At 50.4% G+C, this 22884-nt stretch overlaps 9 protein-coding genes across 9 annotated transcripts; 3 read left to right on the top strand and 6 right to left on the bottom strand.

Annotated features, from left to right (window-relative positions):
- Nucleotides 1-186: 186 nt before the first annotated feature.
- On the bottom strand, nucleotides 187-1561 carry BO86DRAFT_388660 (putative calmodulin). The gene is made up of 3 exons (XM_025671910.1): nucleotides 1426-1561; nucleotides 883-1360; nucleotides 187-821 (listed from the first exon to the last, which is right to left on the bottom strand). Exons 1-3 carry the CDS (start codon nucleotides 1426-1428, stop codon nucleotides 415-417), a joined length of 888 nt encoding a protein of 295 aa, XP_025528390.1. The 5' UTR covers nucleotides 1429-1561; the 3' UTR covers nucleotides 187-414.
- A 761-nt stretch (nucleotides 1562-2322) lies between these two features.
- BO86DRAFT_285762 (uncharacterized protein) lies at nucleotides 2323-2988 on the bottom strand (the record flags this gene model as incomplete). The annotated part of the gene is made up of 1 exon (XM_025667357.1): nucleotides 2323-2988. A coding segment is annotated over one exon (666 nt), but the record flags the coding sequence as incomplete, so codon positions are not given.
- Nucleotides 2989-3426: 438 nt separating this feature from the next.
- BO86DRAFT_69263 (uncharacterized protein) lies at nucleotides 3427-4301 on the bottom strand. Its single transcript, XM_025677577.1, has one exon. The coding sequence runs from the start codon at nucleotides 3974-3976 to the stop codon at nucleotides 3518-3520; it is 459 nt and encodes a 152-aa protein (XP_025528388.1). The 5' UTR covers nucleotides 3977-4301; the 3' UTR covers nucleotides 3427-3517.
- On the bottom strand, nucleotides 3926-4699 carry BO86DRAFT_69316 (uncharacterized protein). Its single transcript, XM_025677578.1, has 2 exons — nucleotides 4499-4699; nucleotides 3926-4293 (listed from the first exon to the last, which is right to left on the bottom strand). The coding sequence occupies exons 1-2, from the start codon at nucleotides 4573-4575 to the stop codon at nucleotides 4011-4013; spliced, it is 360 nt and encodes a 119-aa protein (XP_025528387.1). The 5' UTR covers nucleotides 4576-4699; the 3' UTR covers nucleotides 3926-4010.
- A 207-nt stretch (nucleotides 4700-4906) lies between these two features.
- On the top strand, nucleotides 4907-6343 carry BO86DRAFT_388657 (pyridoxal kinase). Its single transcript, XM_025671909.1, has 4 exons — nucleotides 4907-4990; nucleotides 5050-5262; nucleotides 5313-5430; nucleotides 5490-6343. The coding sequence occupies exons 1-4, from the start codon at nucleotides 4927-4929 to the stop codon at nucleotides 6133-6135; spliced, it is 1041 nt and encodes a 346-aa protein (XP_025528386.1). The 5' UTR covers nucleotides 4907-4926; the 3' UTR covers nucleotides 6136-6343.
- BO86DRAFT_337336 (deoxyuridine 5'-triphosphate nucleotidohydrolase) lies at nucleotides 6307-7466 on the bottom strand. The gene is made up of 3 exons (XM_025668949.1): nucleotides 6949-7466; nucleotides 6666-6838; nucleotides 6307-6572 (listed from the first exon to the last, which is right to left on the bottom strand). The coding sequence occupies exons 1-3, from the start codon at nucleotides 7301-7303 to the stop codon at nucleotides 6486-6488; spliced, it is 615 nt and encodes a 204-aa protein (XP_025528385.1). The 5' UTR covers nucleotides 7304-7466; the 3' UTR covers nucleotides 6307-6485.
- A 194-nt stretch (nucleotides 7467-7660) lies between these two features.
- BO86DRAFT_409254 (phosphotransferase family protein) lies at nucleotides 7661-9220 on the top strand. The gene is made up of 3 exons (XM_025674401.1): nucleotides 7661-7951; nucleotides 8017-8312; nucleotides 8393-9220. The coding sequence occupies exons 1-3, from the start codon at nucleotides 7853-7855 to the stop codon at nucleotides 9090-9092; spliced, it is 1095 nt and encodes a 364-aa protein (XP_025528384.1). The 5' UTR covers nucleotides 7661-7852; the 3' UTR covers nucleotides 9093-9220.
- An 8599-nt stretch (nucleotides 9221-17819) lies between these two features.
- Nucleotides 17820-19890, top strand: BO86DRAFT_428207 (uncharacterized protein; the record flags this gene model as incomplete). Its single annotated transcript, XM_025675575.1, has 3 exons — nucleotides 17820-19033; nucleotides 19090-19287; nucleotides 19346-19890. 3 exons carry the CDS (start codon nucleotides 17820-17822, stop codon nucleotides 19461-19463), a joined length of 1530 nt encoding a protein of 509 aa, XP_025528383.1. The 3' UTR covers nucleotides 19464-19890.
- Nucleotides 19891-20965: 1075 nt separating this feature from the next.
- On the bottom strand, nucleotides 20966-22703 carry BO86DRAFT_388647 (putative C2H2 transcription factor). Its single transcript, XM_025671908.1, has 2 exons — nucleotides 22369-22703; nucleotides 20966-22314 (listed from the first exon to the last, which is right to left on the bottom strand). Exon 2 carries the CDS (start codon nucleotides 22264-22266, stop codon nucleotides 21274-21276), a length of 993 nt encoding a protein of 330 aa, XP_025528382.1. The 5' UTR covers nucleotides 22267-22314; nucleotides 22369-22703; the 3' UTR covers nucleotides 20966-21273.
- Between the last annotated feature and the right edge of the window lie 181 nt (nucleotides 22704-22884).

Here is a 22884-nt window from a genome sequence, read left to right as displayed (position 1 = left end):
CCACCATTAATTTTGTCCATTGAATCTGAATTGGATATTACAAGCATATCAATTGCACGAGAAGGCTGGCCCTCGCATGCCAACTCTAAATGATCATCTCCTTCGTGCTTTGCCCCCCCCCCCCCCTTGATTGACAGCTTCTCGTGCCAGCCTGACTCAAGGAAAGAAAACCTAAATTCGGGCCGATGTGGGGACCCTCAAATCTCCATCACAATCAAAACAACAATTTCAATTCCTCACTCATCTCCACACGCAGAATAAATTCAATCAAATCAATAACAATCATACCGTCTACTTTGCAACTGCATGGCTGCCAGAGCCATAATCCAGTTGCAAATCTGATGCTTCGTGTCTCCGTACACCATGAGTCAAAAGAAAAGAGGAAAACAAGAATCACAAAACAAAATCAACCCATTAGGCATCGCGTCGTGTCGATTGGTTCGTCTCTGTTCCGCCCACAAGCCCACTGACGAATTCTTGATACCGGAAGACCTCCCCACGCTTACCCCCTCCGGTGCTTCGTGCGCCCTTGCCCTCGAATGCCCGACGGCCTGTAAACCCATTCAGCACGTCTCGGATCTCCCGGTCGGTGAGCGGCCGATCTCCGTCCTCGGGAGCGGTATGCATCAGAGCGTCGCACAGCTCCTCCACGTCGATCTGCCCGCTGTCATCCTCGTCGAAGGCCGCCAGGGCGTTCAACAGTTCTCGTTGGGCAGATAGCGGGGCGAGCAGTTGTGAAAGCGTATTCAGGAAGGTGGGAAAGTTGATCGTAGATGCCCCTCCAGGCGGGAAGAATTGCGAAAGTGCAGATGCGTCTTGTCCTAATTCAGGCGTGCTTGTCAGCCATGCTATGATGAACGAAGATGAGGAAGTGCCACTTACCCACGTTCACCAGGACATCAGCCACATCATCCTTGTTGACAAAGCCGTCATTGTCCCGGTCCAGAACTTGGAAGGCCTCGCGGATCTCTCGCAACTGGGCCGGCGAGAGCTGAGCGGCTGCATCCGAAGATGCTGCCATTATATGCGTGGCCTTGGTAGCCATCATCGTTGGGGAGGTGTCTGGGGCGCTGCCCCCCCGCGTTGGCGACAGAGGCACCTCGCGTGTCAAGCGCGATTGAGCGACCGGGCTGCGATCTTGAAGGGGTGAGGAGGAACCTTCATCCTCATCTGCGACCGTGTATGATTCCTTGAGCTTGCTGGGAGACGTCACCGGCGTGTATCCGCGACCGGGGGAGCTGCCAGGAGTACTGGGTCGCGCTTGCGGAGGTGAATTGGATGTGGATGGACGGCGGAAGGGCGATGCTCGAGGAGAGCCAAAGGATAAGGGTGACGGCCGAAAAGGCGCATTGGAGGTGACCTGGGTCGGTGTCCGATAAGCGGGTGCTTGAAACCTGGGAGGTTGGGTTGAGAATGAACACCTACCATGACGGAGAAATGACGGGCTGGATGAGAGCCAGTCTGGGATGGAAGCGGGAAGGATTAAATTAAGGCTGGATACAAAGCGAGTGACAGCTGGACAGAACTTGGAATGTAGAAATGAAATGCAACTCGAGCTGAGTAACTTAGTGTAGTCTACGGTGATGCAACAATCTGCCCAAAAAGGAAAAGCACCCCAAACAAACAAGGCCCGGCGGTGAGTCGGCCCGGCACCGATGAGGAGACCCGCGGGGATATCAAGGAGTCCAGGAGTCAGGACTTACCGCATCCCATACGCTGTTGCCAACTTGCCATAGAGTCGATCGGATCCATTTTCCTTTGGTTTCCCCACGATGGAGATTGGCCGTGCATAAGACTACTTGAATAGGGCTTTTTCCTCAATCTCGTGGTAGTTCTGTTTGTCATGTATGAGTACGAAGCAGACAATTGTCTAGACCTCTAATGTCCCGTCTTCAAAGTCTGTCTATGCTGCAACATTTGAGCGAGTTTCCAGATTAAGTATAAACATTATAGTGGGTATATGACACAAAGAAGAGAAGGTGTACAGAGCCTCGACCATAAATCTCACCAACCGTGTATGAAGTAAGAGTACGAAGAGAAGGGAACCTGAAAAAAGAAGTGTAAATCCTAGCAATCGCTGTCATCACCCGTAACCGCATCCTGAAGATAAAAAGATGAAAGCAAGCACACACATTGGAGCTCAGAAGAAGGAAGAGGGCGAAGTAAGGGATACCTGTCTAGAGAAGGAGCAAAGAGACGCAAGATGGGAGATAACTCGGCTTGCTTGGTGGCGACCTACAACGCCAGCAGAGTGGCTATTCCTATGCTAAACGTGACAAGGCCCCAGGTTGACCACTGCGGTAACGGAGCAACGAAGCCAGAGCCGGAGCTAACCTTCTCAGACCCGACAGTGATGTTGACATTGGCAAAGTTATCCCCACAATCAGTGTTGATAGCCTCAGCAGAAGGTATATAAGAATTGACAAGGGGCTGGCCGTCAACCTCGGCCCAGGTGGCAAATAGAGCCAGAGTAGCCTGAAGGCATTTATTGCAGGTTGGCGAGGGGGAGGCGGAGATAGTGCTTCCATAGGCAAGGAAGTAAACATCGTAATCGGCGGAGTTGGTGGTATTACTGATCGCATCCACAAAACAGTAATTCTTGGTCGAAGGTGATTGAAGACATGTAGCACGATAAAGTGGCTCATATGTGATCATGTCGGTATACGCATTGGTGACCAGGGGATTGCCGGCAGAGTGATCCTTGCCGCAAACATCCTCCTTGAGCAATTCGACTGCGAGCGCAGAGAGAATGGACGCGCAATCGGTGACATTCGAGGCACATGCGGTGTCAAGGAGTTCTGAGGTCAGCGTAGCCGATGTGAGAACATGAAAGAAAGAGCTGGAATCACGCAGGAGCATGGAGACGGCATGGCAGGAGGTGATGGTAGCGTTGGAAAGGAAAGACTTGAAGAAGTTGGGGCATGTGGTGGTTGTGAAGTTGTTCGAGAGGCTGGTATCGAAAGCAGCTGGAAAAGAGTCCGAATCGGAAGAGCCTCGGGTCAGAAGGTGAGTTTTGTCTTGTTCCGCAATGGCAGAGTCCTCGTCTGCAACGAGAATTGAGAGACCGACGATATCATTGGGGTTGACAGTTACGATATTTCGCCTGGCATGCTGTATTCGTCCGGCAGAATTTCCCCGAAGTAACGTATCATGGAGGTCCACCCCGCCAGCAGACACGGTGCTTGAATCTGGTGCTAATGCCCGAGAACCTGGCGAAACGAGTGGAACAGCTGCTAAGACAGTCGGGATGGTAACGAAACTCCATAAAGGAATTAAGAGAAGTGCCATCAGCCGTGAGCGACCAAGCTGCAGATAAATGCGCCGTTCTGACCATTGGCCCAAGTTAAATTGAAGATCCATATTATATTAGATGAGGAAGCGAGCGATGCAGCCCTAGACGGGCCCCCGGGTTCGGGGAGTGATATTGCAATTGACTGGTGCAAGAACGTGAAATATAGTCGATATGAATCAGAGAACTAAGTAAAGAACGTGCGATGGTCATCGAGAAAACATGGTCTTATCCTCTGAGATGGCTGGGCGAGGTTCGAGTATAGAGACGCACTGGGGGGCGCGGAGCAAGGAGGAAGTCAGTGGTTTGCCGGGAAGTATGCAGAGAGCGGCAGGGAGTTGATTTCTTTAAACCATTCTGGTGTAACCCCCGGAGTTGAACTGATGCCCTTGGGAGTGAGCACGATGGCAAAAGCCCGATGTGAAAGAGAGACAGGGGAAAAATAAAAGGAAAGGATGGGGATGGGTCAAGTGTAACCAGGGGTGTGTGTGCTGTGTGCGTGTGGCTGCCGCGACGAGACGAGACGGCGTGCCTGGCATAGAAGCCACCATCACCGGGACGGGTTGAAGGGCTTTTGCAGCGTGCAGATACCGTCTTTCCTGCAGTGAAAGAGTCGGATCCCAAAGAACCAAGAGACAATAGAAGTGTCTGGACCGGTCGAGGGTTATTCTTAGCTGCGGGTCTCATTGGACCGTGCCGAGTCAGTGCGACGGCATGGACCTTAAGGAATGGTCTGACAGAAGATCAAGAGCCGACAACACGACTTTTGAGGATTGAGTATCTCCTTTCCAATTGAAAAGGGGTTATCCATGAACGGAAGTAAGCATTCATGAACGTGCACCTCATCTTCATCCTGACTTCTGCTGACTGCATGGCTCTTGGGAAGGACGAGGCCGGGGGGGGGGGGGGGGGCGAAGTCTGCTTGTCTCGCTCGAGTCATCTTCATGAGTGAGAAATTTTCGTGAACTCCAATAAAGCACGAGAGAAGGACAGCACAGACCGGGCTGCCAAAAGACGAGTATGTAAGGAAGTGGTCATAAGCAATGTCCGTCGAGCTCGGAGTTCGTTTCCAAGGTTAATGGGAAATGAAGGGGAAAGAGTCGAGGCTAACCTTGAAGATGAAAGGCGGCGGGCAAGATTAGCCGTGGTTGGCACGGGCTACAGGTCGGCCTCAGGAACCAATCGCTGAAGACGGCAATGGGGCTCCGCTGCTCGCCTATCGCTCGGCCCAGTTCCAGAGCGGATCTCTTCCACTGCATCATCCATGATTGATATATCTCCATCATCGAAACTTGAACCCACCATCCCTTCCCCTCCCCCTCCCTCTGCCCCCCCTCTCTTCCTCCACCGGTTCCTCCTTCATTTCATCATGGCCGCTGATCTCTTTGTTCCCGAAACACGGGTCCTCGCGGTAGCTAGCCATGTACGTGACTCTCATCTCTCATCTTTTTGCACACAGACCCTCAAATAGTCAGCTGACCTAGCCTGACTAGGTCGTCTACGGGTATGTGTCATAATTTCGTGGGGAATAACGGATGTTGTCTACCGCATTCATCTCTTCCCCGCATATACAAACGATAACACTATTCACTTCTTCCGACTCAAGGCTAATTGGAAACAGATATGTTGGCAATAAAATGGCCAGTGTGGTCATGCAGCTACTGGGTTGTGATGTTGCCGCGTTGAATACAGTGCACTTCAGTCAGTTGTTACGATATTCTTATTGAACCATCCAGGCACAGTATTGACCACCTTACCAGGCAATCACACGGGCTACAGGCAATTCAAGGGGACAAGAGCAACGGCTGAAGAGATTACCGCGCTTTACGAGGGCCTGACCCAAAGCCACCTCACTGACTTCGATGTGATGCTCTCTGGCTACGCCCCCAGCGCTGCCGCAGTGGAGGCTGTCGGGGCTATCGGGATGGATCTTCAGCGCAAAGCAGAGAAAAACCCAGGTTCATTCTTTTGGGGTGCGCTAGCTCATTGATTTACCTTGACGGAATCAACTAATCGTTCGCAGTCCTGGATCCGGTCATGGGCGATCAAGGCCGACTCTACGTTAACAACGATGTCGTCCCCGCTTACAAGGAGATGATTCATCACGCAGACTTGATCCTACCGAATCAATTCGAAGCCGAGTGAGACTTCTCTCTGCCCAGCTCCTTGATCCGAGCAGCCACCTAATGTTCATGGATAGGGTCCTATCCGGAGTCAAAATCACCTCTCTCAGCACCCTCGCAGAAGCCATCACCGCTATCCACGCCACCTACAAGGTTCCCCACGTTATCATCACATCCGTTCAGATCTCCAACCTCTCAGACTCATCGTCCGCATCATCCACTGCGTCGTTCGCAAACACGCTCACTGTGATCGGTTCCACCACTCGCTCTGATGGCTCCCCGCGTCTTTTCCGCGTGGACGTTCCTGCACTCGACTGTTACTTCAGCGGGACTGGGGACATGTTCGCAGCCCTGACGGTGGCTCGGCTCCGGGAGGCCGTCTTTGCCGCCGACCCTGCCCTCCGCACCACCAAATCCTGGGTCTCCCCCGATGACGTCCCCGCCACGGCATTACCATTGGCACAATCCACCGTCAAGGTCCTAGCCAGCATGCACTGTATCCTCGAGAAAACCATGGAAGCGCGTAATGCAGAGCTCCAAGCAGAGGTCGTCTCCAACGGGGACGTGCTTAATGAAGAAGAAAGGAAGAAACAAGAGCACCTGCGCGAGAGCAAAGCCGCAGAGGTGCGAGTAGTGCGACACGTCCAATTCCTGCGCGAGCCGACGGTGGAATTCCCGGCGCAGGAATGGAGCAAAGACGATCTGCCGGTACAATTCCGGTGAAAGCTTTTTCTGTAAATTCAGTTATGGGGTCTACATAGATCGAGCATAGATGTTGTTTAGCATGGGCAGGGCTTGGCCTTGGAGGTCTATAGACGATAGACTTTCATTCAAGGATTAGATGGTAAGGAAAGTATGAAATATAGAACGTGAACTGTATGATGGCAGTGGTTTAAGTTTATATTTATTTGATGAGGTATACGCAATCGACACGGTCTAATCTTTTAATGCAAAAACCTCTCCAAGCGGTTTGCTTCTCTGCTTCTGCCCCAAGTTTTCCAGGCATATAGAGTAAGATCTGTTTGATCTTCCCAAATCATCATCATCACATCAGTTCACATTAACAATATTTTTCAGTTGGTACCAGTGCTACCGAAACCACCAGCTCCACGAACACTCTCCTCCAACTTCTCCACGACCGTCACTTCAGGCGTGTAGATCTGGCACAGAAAAGAAGCGCACGCGTTAGCAAAATTTCCTCAAGAATACCCTGTCCCTCCCAAGGGTAAAAAGAAAGGGGGTTTTAAACTCACCCGCTCCAAAACCAACTGCGCCACGCGATCCCCCTCCTTGATCTCGAAATCCACATCGGAGAAGTTGAACAACAACACCTTGACCTCGCCGCGGTAGTCGGCATCGATGACGCCGGCGCCGGTGTCGATGAAGTGCTTCGAGGCGAGACCACTGCGGGGCGCGATGCGGCCGTCTAAGGGAGAAAAGTCTGTGTGAGTTCTGTGTTTTCGAAACGGATTATGGAGAGTGGGGGGTTCTTCCTCTAGTCGACTTGAGCTAGATCCGGTGGTGGGTTACACGTACAGGTTCCCTCGGGCACGGCGATGGCGATTCCCGTGTCGACGAGGGCCTTGCCCTTGGAGGGGATGACGGTGTCCTTGGCGCTGTAGAGATCGTAGCCGGCGGCGAAGGCGGAGCCGCGAGTCGGGGCGCGACCCGAGGGGGTGAGCTTCTGGACGAGGAGGGCGGGGAGAGGGTTAGCGGTGGAGCCCATGTTGATGGACGTTTGCTGGGGTTGTTGTTCTGCGGCGGTGGTGTTGGGCTTTGTGCGTTTGGCGAGGGGAGAGGAGGGCGCGGAGGGAGGTTCGTGGGCCGGGGCGGTGGTTGTGTTGGTGGTGGTGGTTTCGGCGGGGGGAGGAGGGGTGGTCTCCTTGGTCATTATTTTGTGAATTGGGTCGAGGGATTGTGGGAATGAGGTTGAGAAGAGATGAGTAAGAACTACTTCGCTTCTTCTATATCTTCTGTGGGGAGGAAGAGGGGGAGGAAGAAGAATTGCGGTGTGTCGAGGCGGACGCCGAAATGCGAGATTGAGGAGAGCTTTCATGGTGGGACGCGTCTGGCGGTCAAAACGCGACGGGCGCGTTAAGTGGTTTTGCTGCGTGCATTTGGGTCAGTTTGCATTGTTTGATCTGTATGACTAAGAACAGGGTACTAACTACATTAGTTCCCGCGGCTGTATTTCCCCCCTCCCCCCAAAATGTAGTTAACAGCCGACGCCCCGCAAATTAACCCCTATGGAATGTGGTGCTTAGCCTCGGTTGAGCCTGTCGTGTACCTGTGCCTTTTAACCACCTTTGACTGCCCGCCCTTCCAACCATGATACACGTTTCTAGCATACAGCAACCCCTTGTCTCGAACTACAGAGGCATAAAAGCGAGGTCAACATACCGGCTATCGCAATCTCATTATCTGAATAACTCGTCGCGCCATGGCTGGAGCCGTGCGCCAACCGATTGATGTTCCCTCCTTGGAACGCTACCTCGATCAGAATGTCCCAGAGATTAAGACACCGGTAGATGTGAAGCAGGTAGCTTATCTCTTGACTAGCATTCAATCTTGGGTCATCAAGAAGATTACTAATCTCGACATCAGTTCGGTTTCGGACAATCAAACCCGACTTACCAGCTCACAACCGCCGACGGCAGCAAGTATGTCTTGCGGAAAAAGCCGCCAGGCAAGCTGCTCTCGAAGACGGCGCACAAAGTCGAGCGTGAATACAAGATCATTCATGCTCTGGAGCATACAGATGTGCCTGTGCCCAAGGCATACTGTCTCTGTGAAGATAGCGATGTGATCGGCACGCCTTTCTACATCATGGAGTTCCTTGATGGCCGCCACTTTACTGACCCTGCCATGCCCGGCGTCGACCCTGCCGAAAGGACTGCACTGTATGTAATTGCCTTGTTGTTTGAACTCTGCAGGGTCCCTCTCCTTTGGCAAAGACGACCCTCAAGCTAAGATGATATAGATGGCAGGATGCGGTTCGGACCCTAGCCAAATTCCACCGAGTCGTTCCCAAGCTGGTTGGTCTGGAACGCTTCGGGAAACCGTCGGGCTACTACGATCGTCAGATCGCCACATTCACCGCGGTATCTCGCGCGCAGGCCCAAGCGGTGGATGTGGAGACCAAGGAACCGGTCGGCGAGCTGCCTCATTTCATGGACATGGTGCATTTCTTTTCCGATAAGGCCACCCAGCCTCAGGATCGGGGCACGCTCGTGCACGGCGATTATAAGATTGATAATATGATTTTCCATAAATCCGAGCCTCGTGTCATCGGCATCCTGGATTGGGAGATGGCCACGGTGGGTCATCCGCTGTCAGACCTCTGTAATCTGACTAGCCCATACTTCTTGGAAGGAACGGATCATAAGACAGACCAGTTCCAGCCCAATGCGGTCCCTGGCTTGCCCACACGAGCCGACTGTATCCAATGGTACCAAGAGGTCTCTGGCTATGACCCCACGCCCGACATCCCATGGGGGGATGCATTCTTCTCCTGGCGAAGTTCGGTCATCATGCAGGGTATCAAGGCGCGGTTTGCTCTTCGGCAGGCCAGTAGTGCTCGCGCGGTGGAGTATGCCAGGAACACCAATCCATTTGCGCTGAAGGCGTGGGAGCGAGTCAAACAGGTGCAAGAACAACTGCGGCAACGGGCCAAACTATGAAACCATCAACTGCGGCCGTATGACTGTCTCCGAACGCTAATTTTGAGGAAAGCATTGAATGAAGGAATGAAGGAAGGACGAAGAAGGGGTGCATCATTATAAACCGATGTACTGTGGAACTATGTCCCTATGTAATACACGAATTTCAGATCCATGTTGGAGAACTCATCAAGTAAGGTGTCTCGCCAGATCGAGGGTCTAGTACATGGCCTGGAACTCGCCGGTCTCGTTGAGTTCGAGACAGAACAACGATTTCACAAAGAAGGATGAACGAACTTGTATGGTATGAGTGTGCGCGCTTAGAAGAGCATAAACAAAAGAAAGCTAACAACGATGTCAGTGTGCCAGTCAGACTGCAAGCCAGTGCCAACGAACAGGGATGAACAGCAGTAGTTTGGAAGTGCACGGTCCGAACTTATTTTCTTTTTCTTTTTCTGTCTCAGTTTATTTTCTCCTTATAGGGGAAAGCCATGGAACCCTCCGAGGTCCGTCGACGGGCTAGTCAATTAGTTGTGTCAGATTAGTCTAACTGTAGGAAGTAGGTATCTAATAGGAAGTAAGCCAGAGAGTGTTAGGTTCCAGTTGGAAGCGGATGACGCCGGATTCCCTCGTATATGTGCTTAGCAAGGAACAAACCCGGAGCCAGCACAAATGTACATCCACACTGCGCACGCAGTCCACGCAGCACAGTACATACATACAGTAGTAAGCCTTTGCGAATTCCGAAGAGTCAGCACAGTCCGGCACCAACGCATCTCTCCCCGGTTGAGGCAATCAATTGGGTGCGGCTCCCCCTTGCCCCCCTCGCCCTTCCCCACCCCGCGGCTCCTGGGCTAAGTAACTCTTAGGGGTCTAAGTACGCCCTGTAAGCCTCAGCTTTGGTCCCGCGCCCTCTGCTCCTTCCCAGCCTCAAGGAAGGGTCGGAAATATGTGCTGTACGGATATGTGATGCTGTGAAACTACTACTACTGACTTTTCAGTATTACAGAAAGGAAGGCGTTCTACAGATGATTGATTCAATCGTAATGAATACAGCGTTCAGCACTCTAACAATTATGTATTGCATCGCTTGGCATTGTGGCCTCTTGCTCCGGTAGGAGCTGCCGCTACCTCAGGCTACGTACTGGACAAGACCTTCGCTCATTCTTTCCTTCTCGCAGCGTGGTCCAAGCTCGGGGAGGACCTCGGCAGGATTCCCATCCCTAACAGATGTCAGTGGGTAAAAGTAAGAAACGGCAGGGCGCAACTCCAGTCAACTAGACCATTTGGTCCACAGACCTCACTGTAGCTGCATAATAAGTACGGAGTACGGAGCACTGGACTTTACCATCCGCGTTTTTTCCCCGATGTGATACTCCTAGGAGAAAGCACACCACACAAGAACACCACACAAGAAATTATGAAAGCAAGGAGAGAGAGACAGGGTAATAGTAAGCAGATCTGACATACATACATTTTGGGTCGTAGCGTCGCTTTAGGGATGGGAACTATCTATCCTTACCTAAATCCATTTGTGATTAAACCCCTCTCTACTATGCTCTATGTAAGAACTAAGCATGTAAGAGTAGAGTTAGCACCTCGAGTTCCCCCTCGGTCTGAAGACTCGTCATTTGGGTCCAGAGACTTGGGAATTCGGGTTTCCGGGTCTAACCCATAGACATTCGGTGTTCCGCCACAGCGACGAGAACCTCAGGCATGAATGAACATGCCCGCCGCGACTTTCGCCTTTTGCTGTTTACAGTGATTAAGGACTGTGCTAGAATACTAGTAGGGAAGTACTACGACAGGATAGGCATCAGCTTCTTCCCGAAGGATTCGGGAAGTCTAAATCTTAGGGCAAGAGAAGGAAGTTGTCCGAATGAAAATCTGGCCTACATACGGAGACAGTAGTAGTATCCAAAGCTGTTTGATTAGGTGATTACTTAACGAGTTTACTCCATAACACCGTGAGTAAACACGGGATCTCATTCCTTTGACTAGCTTGGCTAGGGTTAAGTGAACTAGTTTTTAGCAGCCGGATAGTATATTAAATGAGGTTCAACCGAGCCGTATATAATTTTCTTCCTTGGTGGGGAGGGAAAAGCGGGAGGAAAAAAAAAGATGCCAATTCGCCCGCCTTGGATCGAACATTTCCCCTCAGATTCCTTAACTTCTCTGGCACCCTTCTTGCCCGTCTTGGTGTCGATCAGATTGGGTGATACAGACGAAAGAAGAGGGGGAGGGGAGGTCGAGGAGTGAAAGTGGCACATGGATGATGGTACATTAAACGGTGGGGCCACCCTCGGTGTTTAATGTTTGATGCTGCAGTGATGCGGGCAGTTATCAAGATTCATGAAAAGGAAAGGGTATCATTGATTGGAAGTAGGGTAATTCGAATGCTTTTTGTTGCGTGTGTGTGAGTGTGGGTATGCGTATGCGAATATCTTTTTTTTCCCGGTTTGTGTGCTGCTTACTCTGCACTGTAATAGTAATGATATTAAGCAGGGTAAGTTTATGGGCCACCCACACACACACACACACACACACACACACACACACACACACATAGTAGCCGGGGATTATAAGTACTGGCGACGATCCATCCGCGAATTGGTGAACTGAACCGTCAGTTTGCTTCGGCGCGGGCCGCCTCTAGTCCCTATCCGGTCGCTTCTATCGGATGACATGTCGCATTGCACGACCTTCTTCTCGTCCTTGTTGTGCGGGTGGTTGTGTGGTTTCTTACCTTTCTCTGGATTCGACCTACCGGTACTCTTCTTCTTGCGGGTAGTGGAAGGGGAGATGGGAGGGGGATGTCCAGGTCCCTTCAATCGGGCTATTTCTTTGCTTCTTCTTCCCTTGTTCTCGATGGAGACGACTTGTTTTCTCGCGGTTTCCGTCGTGCAGAGTAACCCATCTGGACTGGATCTGTTACTTCCTCAATTGTCTTGACTCGAGTAAGATAGCTTTGACCCAGGGGATTGGCTGTCTAGCTTGACACAATGAAGAGATTCTTGTAACTCGTAGCTTTTGGGAGGTGGTACTCGGATGTGAGTAGTAAGTCAGTCTTACAGTGCGATGGTGGTCGAGGCTCCTGACTGGGGCAGCTGGGCATGATGGTTGTCCAGGGCAGAAGAAGGGTGCTGCCGTAAGCGCCCCAAGGAACCAATGGTGGCCATCATTACATTCATAGGGTGCGGTCCTTTTTCTTTCTCCGACGTAGCCTCCTGCTGTGCTGGCAGATGGTCGGTACTGTACATCCATGGAGTACAGTACCTCCATATCGGGGACGGGAAGAACAGGCTAAATCAATTAAACAATTGCCTCCAAGTACGGAGTACTACTCAGTAACTTACCAGCTTTCATCACACTTGGAGAACCTTCAGCCCTCACCAAAGAACAATGTCGTCATATAAAGTGGATTCCTAGAAGTTAGTGTATGTGTGGTGTGTGCTATCTTGCCAACCCTGCAGGTGAGAATGGACCTCCGGCACAGCGATCTGCCTTCTTCAGCTGCTGGTCGCTGAAGTCGAACCCCGCTGGCCAGCAGTACGAGTAGTGCTGTAGCATTAGGCTCTAGCACCGTAGCAGTAGCCGCAACAGCAGCCCTCATCACTTCCATGGGTTCGTTTCCTTCTTGCCCGTTGTGAAACGAGCATCGATCATTTGGTGCACTGACGACGAAGTGGGGAGGGGGGAAGGGGGAAGGGAGGGGCGCGAGGAAAGAAGGAAAAGCGCGTGGGGCCGGGGCTGGGCTACGACCCGATCATCTGCAGAGTGACAGTTGAAAAAGTCTCACCAGACAATTACTCCGGGTCTTAGCCCACGGAAGAGCTTGCGAAGGGAAGGGCAAGAGCAAACCAGTCATGAGTATTTACAGTATCTACCCATATTGCAAGAATCTAACTCAAACCTTTTGAATAATTATTTCCTGTACTCCGTACAGCACAATATACCCTACCCTGTCAAGCCAGGAGACTTCACCACCTGGCACTGCGCTCCAAAGACCTGCCTAATTGGGGATAGAGGATTGGCTGCACATCAGATCAGGATTGGATGCGCACAAGGGGGGAGGGAGGGACTGATAGGCATCAAGCATTTTTCTTGTCCTGCTTTACATATTTGACTCTCTTGGTGTTGCTTTTATTTTCCATCTCCCATCTTCTTGTCCCATGCTTCTCCGGAATTGAACTCCAGACAGCCAAGCGTAGAATGAATAATCAGGTCTCTCGTTGAGCCGGGAGAGTAAAAATTGTCTTAATAATGTCTCTAGTCCGATGTTCTTTATTGGTTATAGCTACCTTAACTAATGTCCGTCTCAAGAACCATTCCTACATGGGTTAGTTGAAGGTCGTGGTGTAGATAACCGTTTCCCGCCCAACCCCTCATAGACCCATTCCGATTCATGGTTCTGGGATTCGACGGATCGAAACCAATGCCGAAGAGGTCAAGTCTGTAATCACAAACCATCCAGAATACGAGTGCAATATTCTAGCAACAATATTGTTGTTGTTGTTGTTGTTGTTGTTGTTGTTGTTGTTGTTGTTATTGTGATTGTTGCTGTTGGTATTGTAGTTGTTATTGTTGTCGGGGACAGTATTGTTGATAATGCTGATGATGAAATGGCCGTGCGATGTAACTGGGAAGAACCGGAATAAACAGGGAGTGGTCGAAGTGGGACACAACAAAGCTGACCTGATCTGACTGACTTTTTGTTCCTATTCTTTCCTTTCTTCCCCTCCCCTCCCATTCCTCTTTGTACTCAGGACTATGTATCCTCAATCCTGCCTGCGGCTACTGGTTAGGTTCGATAAGATGGGGCCTTCGGAATCGGCACAGCTTGTTAGTGCCTATTCGCAACTACTGGGCCTCAATCAATCTATTTACTACCTAGTCAATAATCAGTCATGTCCGTACGGAAATCAACAGTCAGACCGCGATTAGTTTTGCTTTTCGTTTTTGGCAATTTATAGTGGTCGAGAGTTGTTGCATCATTCTTTTTCTTCTTCGAGATTCCTCGTTCGTTCTAAATGTGACCTGTTCGCAAGTGCGGTCGCTGCCGCTGCTGTTTGCTTCTCAATTCCTGGTTCTGATGGATGCTGCCTGCCTCGGAATCTCTCATAACTGGTCATGAGAATCCCTGTGCATAATGAAGGACTCAATGGGTGAATGAATACCTAAAAAGCTCTCCCGTGCCGTCTGTGTTACCGAGCCAGAAGGATTCTGTCCAGCAAAGCGAAGTGGAGGTTTGGGAACTGACTGAGATTCGTTCCGAGGCGGTCAGCCATCAAACGACTGCACGGGCAGCGATCCTTGTCGCCTGAGGTATGCTACCCAGTACGAACGTTGGCTTGAAATGGATAGACGATCATTCGAAAAGTGAAAAAAGAAAACAAACGAGTAAATCATGATGCACCTACGGCTATAGAGAACTGAGACATTGAGAAACGGAAGCAGAAAGCTCTGCCGATCGATCGAGAATCCCCTCGATTTGAGACGATCGCCCTGCGTGGAAGAAGGAACCATGAAGACCACCACCACCACATCAGCAGCAGCTGCTGCTGGCTTCAGCCCAGATGAAGGGTGGCGGCGGCAAGCCAAACGCACTTTCCCCCTCGCCGCCAAGTTCTACGACGGTTCTGTGCAGATGAACAATTCAGCCTCTTCACCTGTGCCCGCGATTGACTGCCAATCATTGACTGCCATGCAGAGAGCCTCATATGGGTGGAGCCTCTTTTCGGTTTAGGCTGACTGGGTCAGCCTCGTGGACGTGGCATTATTCTTCCTTTTTCTTCTTCTTGTTCTTCGGTGCTCGCCTTGGTCACAAAGGAGGGGACCCGAAGGAAGGAATGATATTCGAGAGTTGAACATCAATTTCTCTCGCAGATATCCAATGTGATACACTTCTTTCTTGTGCGTAAGGTTCATTCCAAGTAGGAGTCCAGTCCACAATACCAGCAGATGTCAATAGTAGGGTCTCCTCTTTCCCAGCGATTGTCAGCTTCTCAGTCGTGGGGAGACTCACCCCACTTACCTCTGTTTGCCTGCTGCAGTGGCGCGTCTGGGAGTCAGCTTTCAGTTACTCCCTCAACGCTTCTTCAGGGCCTCCTCTTCTCCCATTTTGTTTTGACGCAGGTGGAGCTTCAACTGCGAAACTGGGACAACCCCCGGAAAGATTGATCATCGTGATTGTGATGATTCTCATGACTGGCAGTCAAACTTTGTTGCTCGCGCGCACGCACACACCATGTTATTCAATGGGAATGCTAGATAGAGAGAGAAAGGGGACTCGGGATCAGCCAGCCAGCCAGCCCAGCCAGGCAGACAAATACAATAACTCGTAGTTGGGGAGGGGATACCACAATACGAGAGAAAAAGAAAAGGAGGGAGGACAGACGGACTAGCTAACTTACTTATCACTCACTAAGATACTTCTAATCGCATTTGGGTCTTCTTCCTACATTTGTTATGTGATATACTACTGTATTTCTGTCCACCTTAGGGTCATAGCTGATTGATGAATGTTGATGTTGTGATGTTGTGGTGGTGGCTTTTGGCAGGACTAGATGCTACTAGTGGATTCCGTACGTCGAAGCAAGAAACTTGTCCTGTCGTTTGTCTCTTTTGTTGTTTCTCCACCCCGTGTCTTTTTGCCAGGCCGGGCTGGGTGTGGATCGCTTTTCAGTCAGCGGCTTTTCCCACGGTTCCTTCTCCTCCTCAATCCCACCCCGAGTACTGTACCACGGCTTGAACGGGCCTCGACTTTTGAACTGAGTTGAGGTAAGTTAAGGTAGTCAGTCAGTCAGTCAGTCAGTCAAATACAAGACTAACTACTCTGTACCTAACAATTAACTCTCCGTCTCCGTCCCATTATTCCATTCCATCTCATCCCAGCCCATCCTGTCCCTCATCTCCTTACCCCATTCCATCCCATCCACTCACCCTCTCTTCTCGGCCATCCATCCATTCACCCGTTATTGTGTGGGTTTTCTTCATCCACTTCTGCTTCTTTACTCCTTCTTCACCTAGTGCCCTTTCTTGCTTCTTTCTCTTCTGCTTCTAACCGGATCCTTCCTTTCGGTTCTGCCGTTTCCACGCTGCGATTGCTGCTTTTGCGCTCTTGACCGCTCCGGCCGTACCCTGAACCTTTTTTCTTATTCTATCCTGTTTTATCTTATCCTATTTTATTTTATTTTTCTCTGCTGCTTTTTTTTTTTTTTTTTTTTTTTTTTTCCCCTTTTTTTTTTTTTTTTTTTTTTTTCTTTTTTTTTTTTTTTTTTTTTTTTTTTTTTTTTTTTTTTTTTTTTTTTTTTTTTTTTTTTTTTTCTTTCCCCCTTTCCTTTTTCATTTTGATTTACCGTATTTTCACTTCTTTTTTTATTTTTCCAATTCTCACCTGCCAAGCGCGTCATAATCCCGCTGGCTCGAACTATCAGCTCTATCGGCCACTATTCTATCGTGTCTGGATTACTGCCGGCCACCACTATTCTGACTTAATTACCTTTACCTTTGTGCTTCTTCGCTTTTGTTGATTTTCTACGTTCATCTAGTCCTGATTTTCATTCCTCTTCTGCTCCTCTTCCTCTTCTAGCTGCTGCCATTGCTTATGATCACTGCAACTACAACCACAATTATAACGGCTACTGCTATCACCACGAGTCCCGCCGTTACCGTCGCTTACACCTGGCACCGTTAGACGATGATTTTCTCCTCATGACCTGATGCTCGCTTACTTGCACCTACTCCTCCTCCTCCTCTTCTTCTTCCACCTTTCATCAGACCAGAGTAACATCGTGACCTTTTCTCATCGTCATCCCCCGCTCTTGCTTTATTGAACCAAAACGACCGTCTCTCGAGTTGTGAGACGATTCAGGTTCTTTCCAAAAGTCCACTTCCACGGCTCCTAAATTCTTGTGCGGAAGATCGTTTGATCTATGCGCCCAGTGCAGCGCAGGCTTCTTATTTCGGAGTGGATTTCGACGTGCGGTTGATTGACTTCCGCTTGAGCCTCATCGCTTGGTTCCTGAGGCTACCCGACTTGGGCTCTGTGACAGCAGCAGGTAAGCAAAATACTTGGCCGTTTTCTCCTCTTTGTCCTGCTCGTCCCACCATCATCTATCACACAGCCAACAGAGAGAAGAAACCACACAATTCTTATTTTTCCCAGAAAAAGAAAGTGAGAGAACTCGCTGTCATGTGAATCCAAACATTCCTCCCTTTCTATATCACTGGCTTCCACTCTAGTCCTCTTCTCTCTTCTTGCTCTCTCCGTCTCTCAACTGGCTTTGCTCGATCTGCACCCCACATCCATCGCAACGGGTCCAAATGTGGTGTTCTCCCGAAGTGCTACAGATCGGATCTTGAATCATTGGTCCGATCCTCGCATGTTTCTTCTTCAATGACTTGCCGTCTATCTCCATCCCATTCCTCTTTCTTATCCGAACCATGCTCGGTCTCTGGCTCCAAAGGATAGCTACCGTAGATCGCTTGCCTCATCTTTCTTGTCAGCTGCATCTTTCGTGTCCTACACGCCATCTTGCTAGGGCCTTACCCGCGCACATACTAATCAGATGACAGTGCATTTAAGCCCCACAACGCGACTCGTCTGCTGTGCTCGCGGGAGAGGTTAAAGACCTGAACCATTGCCTCCAGCGTGAGCTTGCTTTGCTTTACGCGACACAAGGCACCAGAAGAAGTATCGACAGACAATAGGCTAGCGCACCTGATGCGCCTCAAACCACTGCCTTCATGACAGAATCATACGATCCAGATGAAATCCCCGGTTCCCCCGGGCTGAAGGCCACCCAGGTTGATTACTCACTCAAGGATTCGCCTCCACCCTTTGGGGAACCGCCGCCTGAGGGAGACGTTGCTAAACCTCCTGTGGACGACGTGGCACCGTTTTCGGGCAGTTCCCGTAAGCGCCTGCCGGAATCTCCCAAGCCCAGAACACTCGAGGGCAACTCGGTGCTGATCAGACATCTAGAGCCTAATCGACCTGATATAGCCAATTTCGAATATCAACATGGCTTCACTCATGAGCCGGTAACTGATGATTCCTTTGAAAAGCCTACTAAATTAAGGTCTAAACTGGACAATGCTTTGCTGCCAGAGCCATGCAAACCCACGGAGACAGACAGCTTGAAAGCTGCAGCCACAGCCAAACAAGCACTTGACCTGGTATCTTTAGATATCAAGGAAGATCCTAGGGAGAATGCCCAGTTCGGATTGACGCCAAAAGAACCCATTCATTCCCCGGAGCAGTCGTCTCCTAAGCAGGAGCAACAGCACACGCCTCCCAATAATATCTCATCACTACTATCGGATCCTCCGCCACGACAGGAAAGGAAGCTGTCTGACCCCGACTCCCGCTTGAGCAAACTACTTCTCGTCAACCCTTCGACATCTCCAGGCCAGGTCCTACCAGCGCTTCACTCTTCATCAACGGGGAATTCTGTTGATCATAGCCTCCCTTCCCTCCAAACTGCATTAGCGGCAGTCACGGATGTACCGCCAAATCCCGCCGTGCGCATCAATGGCTCATCTTCGTATACCCTGCCTCCAGTACAAGCTTCCTCTCCAGTTTCAAGGACAGACTCTCTCTGGGATCACCAACGCATGGGGCAGTTTGGGCCAACCCCGCAGGTTCCGCCCAGCCCATATTCACATCTATCTCCTGCGAGCTCGAAGGAAATGTCGACCATGCCGTCTCCTGCTTCACAATCACCGTACTGGAGGATCAAAGAGATTCCTTATCTGACCTCACCATATGAGGTGGCTTCCTCCACGGTCAAGAGTCCCGCGACAGGTTATCCGACCCCGACGGATCAGACACCTACAGGGTCCTGTGACCGATTATTCAACCCATCTGCGCAGGTCAATGGGCCTGTACCAGCTGGGACATATAAATGTCGTTATCCTGGGTGCACGGCACCTCCATTCCAGACTCAATATCTACTAAAGTAAGCATCTGTATGACCCGGTTCGACTTGAGACCACAAACTCAACGGCTCCATAGTTCTCATGCGAACGTTCACTCCCAAGACCGTCCGCATTTTTGCCCCATAGAAGGCTGTCCTCGTGGACCAGGGGGCAAGGGCTTTAAAAGGAAGAACGAGATGATTCGTCATGGTCTCGTCCACAATTCTCCCGGTTATGTCTGCCCTTTTTGTCCAGATCAACAGCATAAGTATCCTCGACCGGACAATCTTCAACGGTAAGGTCTTTATCTACCAAGAGTCAATGCAATCGCGCAACTCACACAATCTAAACAGACATGTCCGAGTCCATCATGTCGATAAGAACAAGGATGATCCGGCTCTCAGGCAGGTCCTGGCCCAGAGACCGGAAGGTAGCAACCGCGGTCGGCGCCGCCGCACCAACGCTCAATGAGCGATCTCCTCACGATGGTCGTGAGGACCCCCCCTTCCCATTAGTGCAGATTTATTGTTCAGATGATATTGCATTAGCGACAGCGCCCGTGTTGATTCAGTCCTCGGGAAGGTGGCTTTCTCGAACATGATCCTGATGTTGATGAGTCATGCTGGGAATCACGCAGCCACTCTTGCCCACCGCCCGCCACCCGATTCCCCAATTGTCGTGTATACTGCACATGCATCATATGAGCTCGTCCCGTCTTCTTGATACTCTTCTTGCTGTGATACCAGATTTTCTTAGAGTTACCCTTGACTCTCTACCGCCCATTGTTCTGCGCGACTTGTTCCATGCCATTTGCTCCATTTCTTACCATGCATATTTTCCTTAGCCTCGTTTGTTGCTGAATACCTTGGCGAATTATGGTTCTTTTGTACAAGATTTGACCTCATTGGCGTTCTTCGGGAAAGCTCGCTGATATCTTTTTGACTCTTTCTTTTTCACGATTCCTCTGCTGTTCCCAATATTCCCTTTGCGCCTTCCACAACACCTCCTAGTCTTCGTCGTAAAAATATTCCCCACATATACATATAGGAGCTCTGGCGTCGATCAATGTTTCCATAAGCGACATCCTTCAATCTATTGGATTCTATCTTAACGAGTAGTATTGCAGAACAGAAGGTCCGAAAGGGGGGTCCGAAATGTTGTTGGTCTGGATTTTCTGTATTGCTGTCTCTTTTCTTTCTTGGTACTTGCTCCACATATCCCCATTTTTGCATTTTCGGAGATTTGCACAGCTAGCCAGCTAGCCTCAGCATGGAAGAAGGAAAAACAAAAACCTTGTATCAAAAGATGACATTCCAGAAGAAGAAAGAAGAAAAGCAAAAGGCAGGGGACAGGGGACAGCCCACAGAAGGGAGAAAAAAATCCAGCAAGATATGTTGTGTAGAAGTTCTATGGGTATGGTAGACATAACAGTGAGTAGTAGAAGGCTTGATAGCGCAGCTGGGTAGAGTACAAGCGGCCAACTGTTTTCAGTCCCACTCACTGGCCAGCAGTGAAATTTGATTGTGTTGAATAGGGTCGTGGTAAGGACAACGAGGCCGCTATGGTTGTCTTTGGGTGGATACTTTATAGACGGGTGATGGGAGCGGGGGAAGGTGTCATCAAGTTTGACGAGTCTGCGCTGCGCACTGGCGATGCAGTGAGTAGAGCTGCTCGTGCGTGGAGTTCGATTGTCGGTTTTCTGAGTATGTTGTATGGTAGTGATGTGCGGGCGTTGTTGGTCTTGTTACAACAGAAGGAGAAGATATTGTTGTTGTGATGATGATGATGATGATGATGATGATGATGATGATGATGACGATGGCGATGGCGACGGCGACGGCGAGAATACCTGTCAGCCCACACACCATCTTCTTGTGAAGGAGGGTGAGACAAGGGAGGGGGTGGAGTAGATTTGATCACTTGGGGGGGTAAGCCAAGTCCTGCAAGCAGGCCAGCCAGGAACTGGAACCACACGTCTTCCTTCCCCTTCAGTCATGGTCACGGGATGAGGCTGAAAAGAAAGCGTTCCACTTTTCGTCAGCTGGGGGTACACACCCTCACTACATACTTTGTATGTAATCATGTTTGTACGTCGCTGACTGGCTCCATTGCAGCATATTCGGACCCCTCCCCTTTCCCCTTCTGAAAAGTGTTTATCCCCTGGGGGGCGAGAAAGTGCATTTTGTTCCGGGAGTTGGAGCGAAAGGGGAAACTGCCCCGCCCCCTTCGTCAAGTATGACGACTGCAAAAGAAACAGGAGACATAGGGAGAGAGGATTCTTTCAAATGTCTCGCCTCTTATGGATCCTTCTCACATGATCCTTCATGTTATCCATTCGGCTGAAAACCCGACGACACCCTTCCCATTCACATGGGATCTCGGGGTTATGTTTCGCTTCGTGTCGATCTCGGTCCTTCTTGCTGGAAAATCCACCCCGCACGGCCTGTGGACAACCCTCGTAGCGGCAGAACAGGTGCTTGCGGTGTCGGTTGTAGTGTTTGCGGAGGTCGCAGCCACGACGGAAGAGGGCTTGTGAAGAGCACCCTGGGTAGGCACAGCGCCATGTTCCGTCCGGGTTGGGGACACCATAGTTCGTCAAATCTCGCTGAACGTGGTGGTGATTGTGAGAGTATTGGGAGCGTGGTGGCGATGATGAAGAGGAGCATGGAATCGCAGCGGTGGCGTTCTCATCTGCGAAGTGGTGGGGCTGTGTTGGGGGTTGTGATGGGGGCTCATCGAGGTCGAAGTCCAGGTCGAGATCGAGATCGAGGTCGAGGTCGAAGTCGCCCGTTGAAGTGGAGATGGGGGTGAGTTGCTGTTGAGGTAGTGCTGGCTGGTGCTGATGGGGCGATGTGAGGTGATAGTCCGCTGTTGTGTGTGGTTCTGGGGTCGGTGTATGTGCCTGGAACTGGGTTGCTGTCTGCGTGGACCAACTCCCCGGGCGCACAGAGTAAGCTTGATTAGATGTGTTTGCTAGTGGATGTGATAACAGTGGTAAACTGGGCTGGCTGGATGATGTCAGGTGTTGGCTCAAGAATGAGGGCGTATAGGGCCCCTGCTGGAAGAAGACGGTCTCCATCCCTGGGTTTCTGCTGTGGGGTTGGTTGAGTGCATATCCCAGGTTTCCAGGCATCCCATGGACGGCTGACAGAGGAGCCTCGTGGAAGGCTGCCGCTGGAAAAAGGTGCGGCTGCATCTGCAATGACATAGCATTTGGGATGTACGAGCCGGGTGGTAACAGCATCTGATTGTCAATCGATCTCTGTGAAATCATTGTGGAAGGCTCTGAGCGAGCAGAAGCTCTATTGTAGATTGGCTTGTGCTAAGTATGTAATTTGTCAGGCCACTTGCTCGAGAGATGAGATTCTTAACATACAGTTGTATCCTCGTCCATGGAAACGTTCCTTTCTCAGCAACGGGTGTGTTCCATGCAGCAACGGAAGAGCAGTTAGTTTCATCAGGGCAACGGTTCTGGTTAGTGCTTCTTCATTGTCTAGCTTCTTTCGAGTTGCGGCTGGAGGAAATAGAAGGTCCATATAAACCACTGTCTTTCTAATGTTCTGTTCTCGAAGGAGTATCTCGAATGTCAGATGTGGCTATGCATATGTCGAGAGCTGACGGTCAATCCGGTTAGCTGAGCGGGAGTCATTCCGAATCTCTGCTTAATAAATTTCTTGAAGTTTGATGCCACTGTATCATTGGTTTCGCCGGACGTTGACGCTGTCAGCAACTCTCGCACTAGCCTTGAAACTCGTGATTTAATATAGACCACATCTATGGGGTTGATGTATAGTGGGGAGTTCTGCTAGGTGCATGATGTAATAGGTCATTCCACTCCGTTTGAAATCCAACATCGCAGCTGACTTCAAATTGCCGGCCGGTAATGTCCGTA

The sequence above is a fragment of the Aspergillus japonicus genome (assembly GCF_003184785.1).
Source record: "Aspergillus japonicus CBS 114.51 unplaced genomic scaffold BO86scaffold_19, whole genome shotgun sequence".
Lineage (NCBI taxonomy): Eukaryota > Fungi > Ascomycota > Eurotiomycetes > Eurotiales > Aspergillaceae > Aspergillus > Aspergillus japonicus.
Note: the sequence above shows the minus strand (reverse complement) of the source record. Positions and strands in the feature narration are given on the sequence as shown.

What these genes read in the sequence shown, in the direction of transcription:
- BO86DRAFT_388657 (XM_025671909.1), top strand. Translation starts at nt 4,927, where the DNA reads ATGGCCAGTGTGGTCATGCAGCTACTGGGTTGTGATGTTGCCGCGTTG. An exon ending in CCCAGGTTCATTCTTTTGGG is followed by an intron (nt 5,263 to 5,312) that starts GTGCGCTAGCTC and finishes AATCGTTCGCAG; the next exon opens with TCCTGGATCCGGTCATGGGC. An exon ending in CCGAATCAATTCGAAGCCGA is followed by an intron (nt 5,431 to 5,489) that starts GTGAGACTTCTC and finishes GTTCATGGATAG; the next exon opens with GGTCCTATCCGGAGTCAAAA.
- BO86DRAFT_409254 (XM_025674401.1), top strand. Translation starts at nt 7,853, where the DNA reads ATGGCTGGAGCCGTGCGCCAACCGATTGATGTTCCCTCCTTGGAACGC. An exon ending in CACCGGTAGATGTGAAGCAG is followed by an intron (nt 7,952 to 8,016) that starts GTAGCTTATCTC and finishes TCTCGACATCAG; the next exon opens with TTCGGTTTCGGACAATCAAA. An exon ending in CCTGCCGAAAGGACTGCACT is followed by an intron (nt 8,313 to 8,392) that starts GTATGTAATTGC and finishes AAGATGATATAG; the next exon opens with ATGGCAGGATGCGGTTCGGA.
- BO86DRAFT_69263 (XM_025677577.1), bottom strand. Translation starts at nt 3,976, where the DNA reads ATGAGACCCGCAGCTAAGAATAACCCTCGACCGGTCCAGACACTTCTA.
- BO86DRAFT_388660 (XM_025671910.1), bottom strand. An exon ending in TGATGTCCTGGTGAACGTGG is followed by an intron (nt 822 to 882) that starts GTAAGTGGCACT and finishes CGCCTGAATTAG; the next exon opens with GACAAGACGCATCTGCACTT.
- BO86DRAFT_337336 (XM_025668949.1), bottom strand. Translation starts at nt 7,303, where the DNA reads ATGACCAAGGAGACCACCCCTCCTCCCCCCGCCGAAACCACCACCACC. An exon ending in CGCCGTGCCCGAGGGAACCT is followed by an intron (nt 6,839 to 6,948) that starts GTACGTGTAACC and finishes TTTCTCCCTTAG; the next exon opens with ACGGCCGCATCGCGCCCCGC. An exon ending in CGCAGTTGGTTTTGGAGCGG is followed by an intron (nt 6,573 to 6,665) that starts GTGAGTTTAAAA and finishes TTTCTGTGCCAG; the next exon opens with ATCTACACGCCTGAAGTGAC.
- BO86DRAFT_388647 (XM_025671908.1), bottom strand. Translation starts at nt 22,266, where the DNA reads ATGATTTCACAGAGATCGATTGACAATCAGATGCTGTTACCACCCGGC.
- BO86DRAFT_69316 (XM_025677578.1), bottom strand. Translation starts at nt 4,575, where the DNA reads ATGATGGAGATATATCAATCATGGATGATGCAGTGGAAGAGATCCGCT. An exon ending in GGCCGAGCGATAGGCGAGCA is followed by an intron (nt 4,294 to 4,498) that starts GCGGAGCCCCAT and finishes GTCTTTTGGCAG; the next exon opens with CCCGGTCTGTGCTGTCCTTC.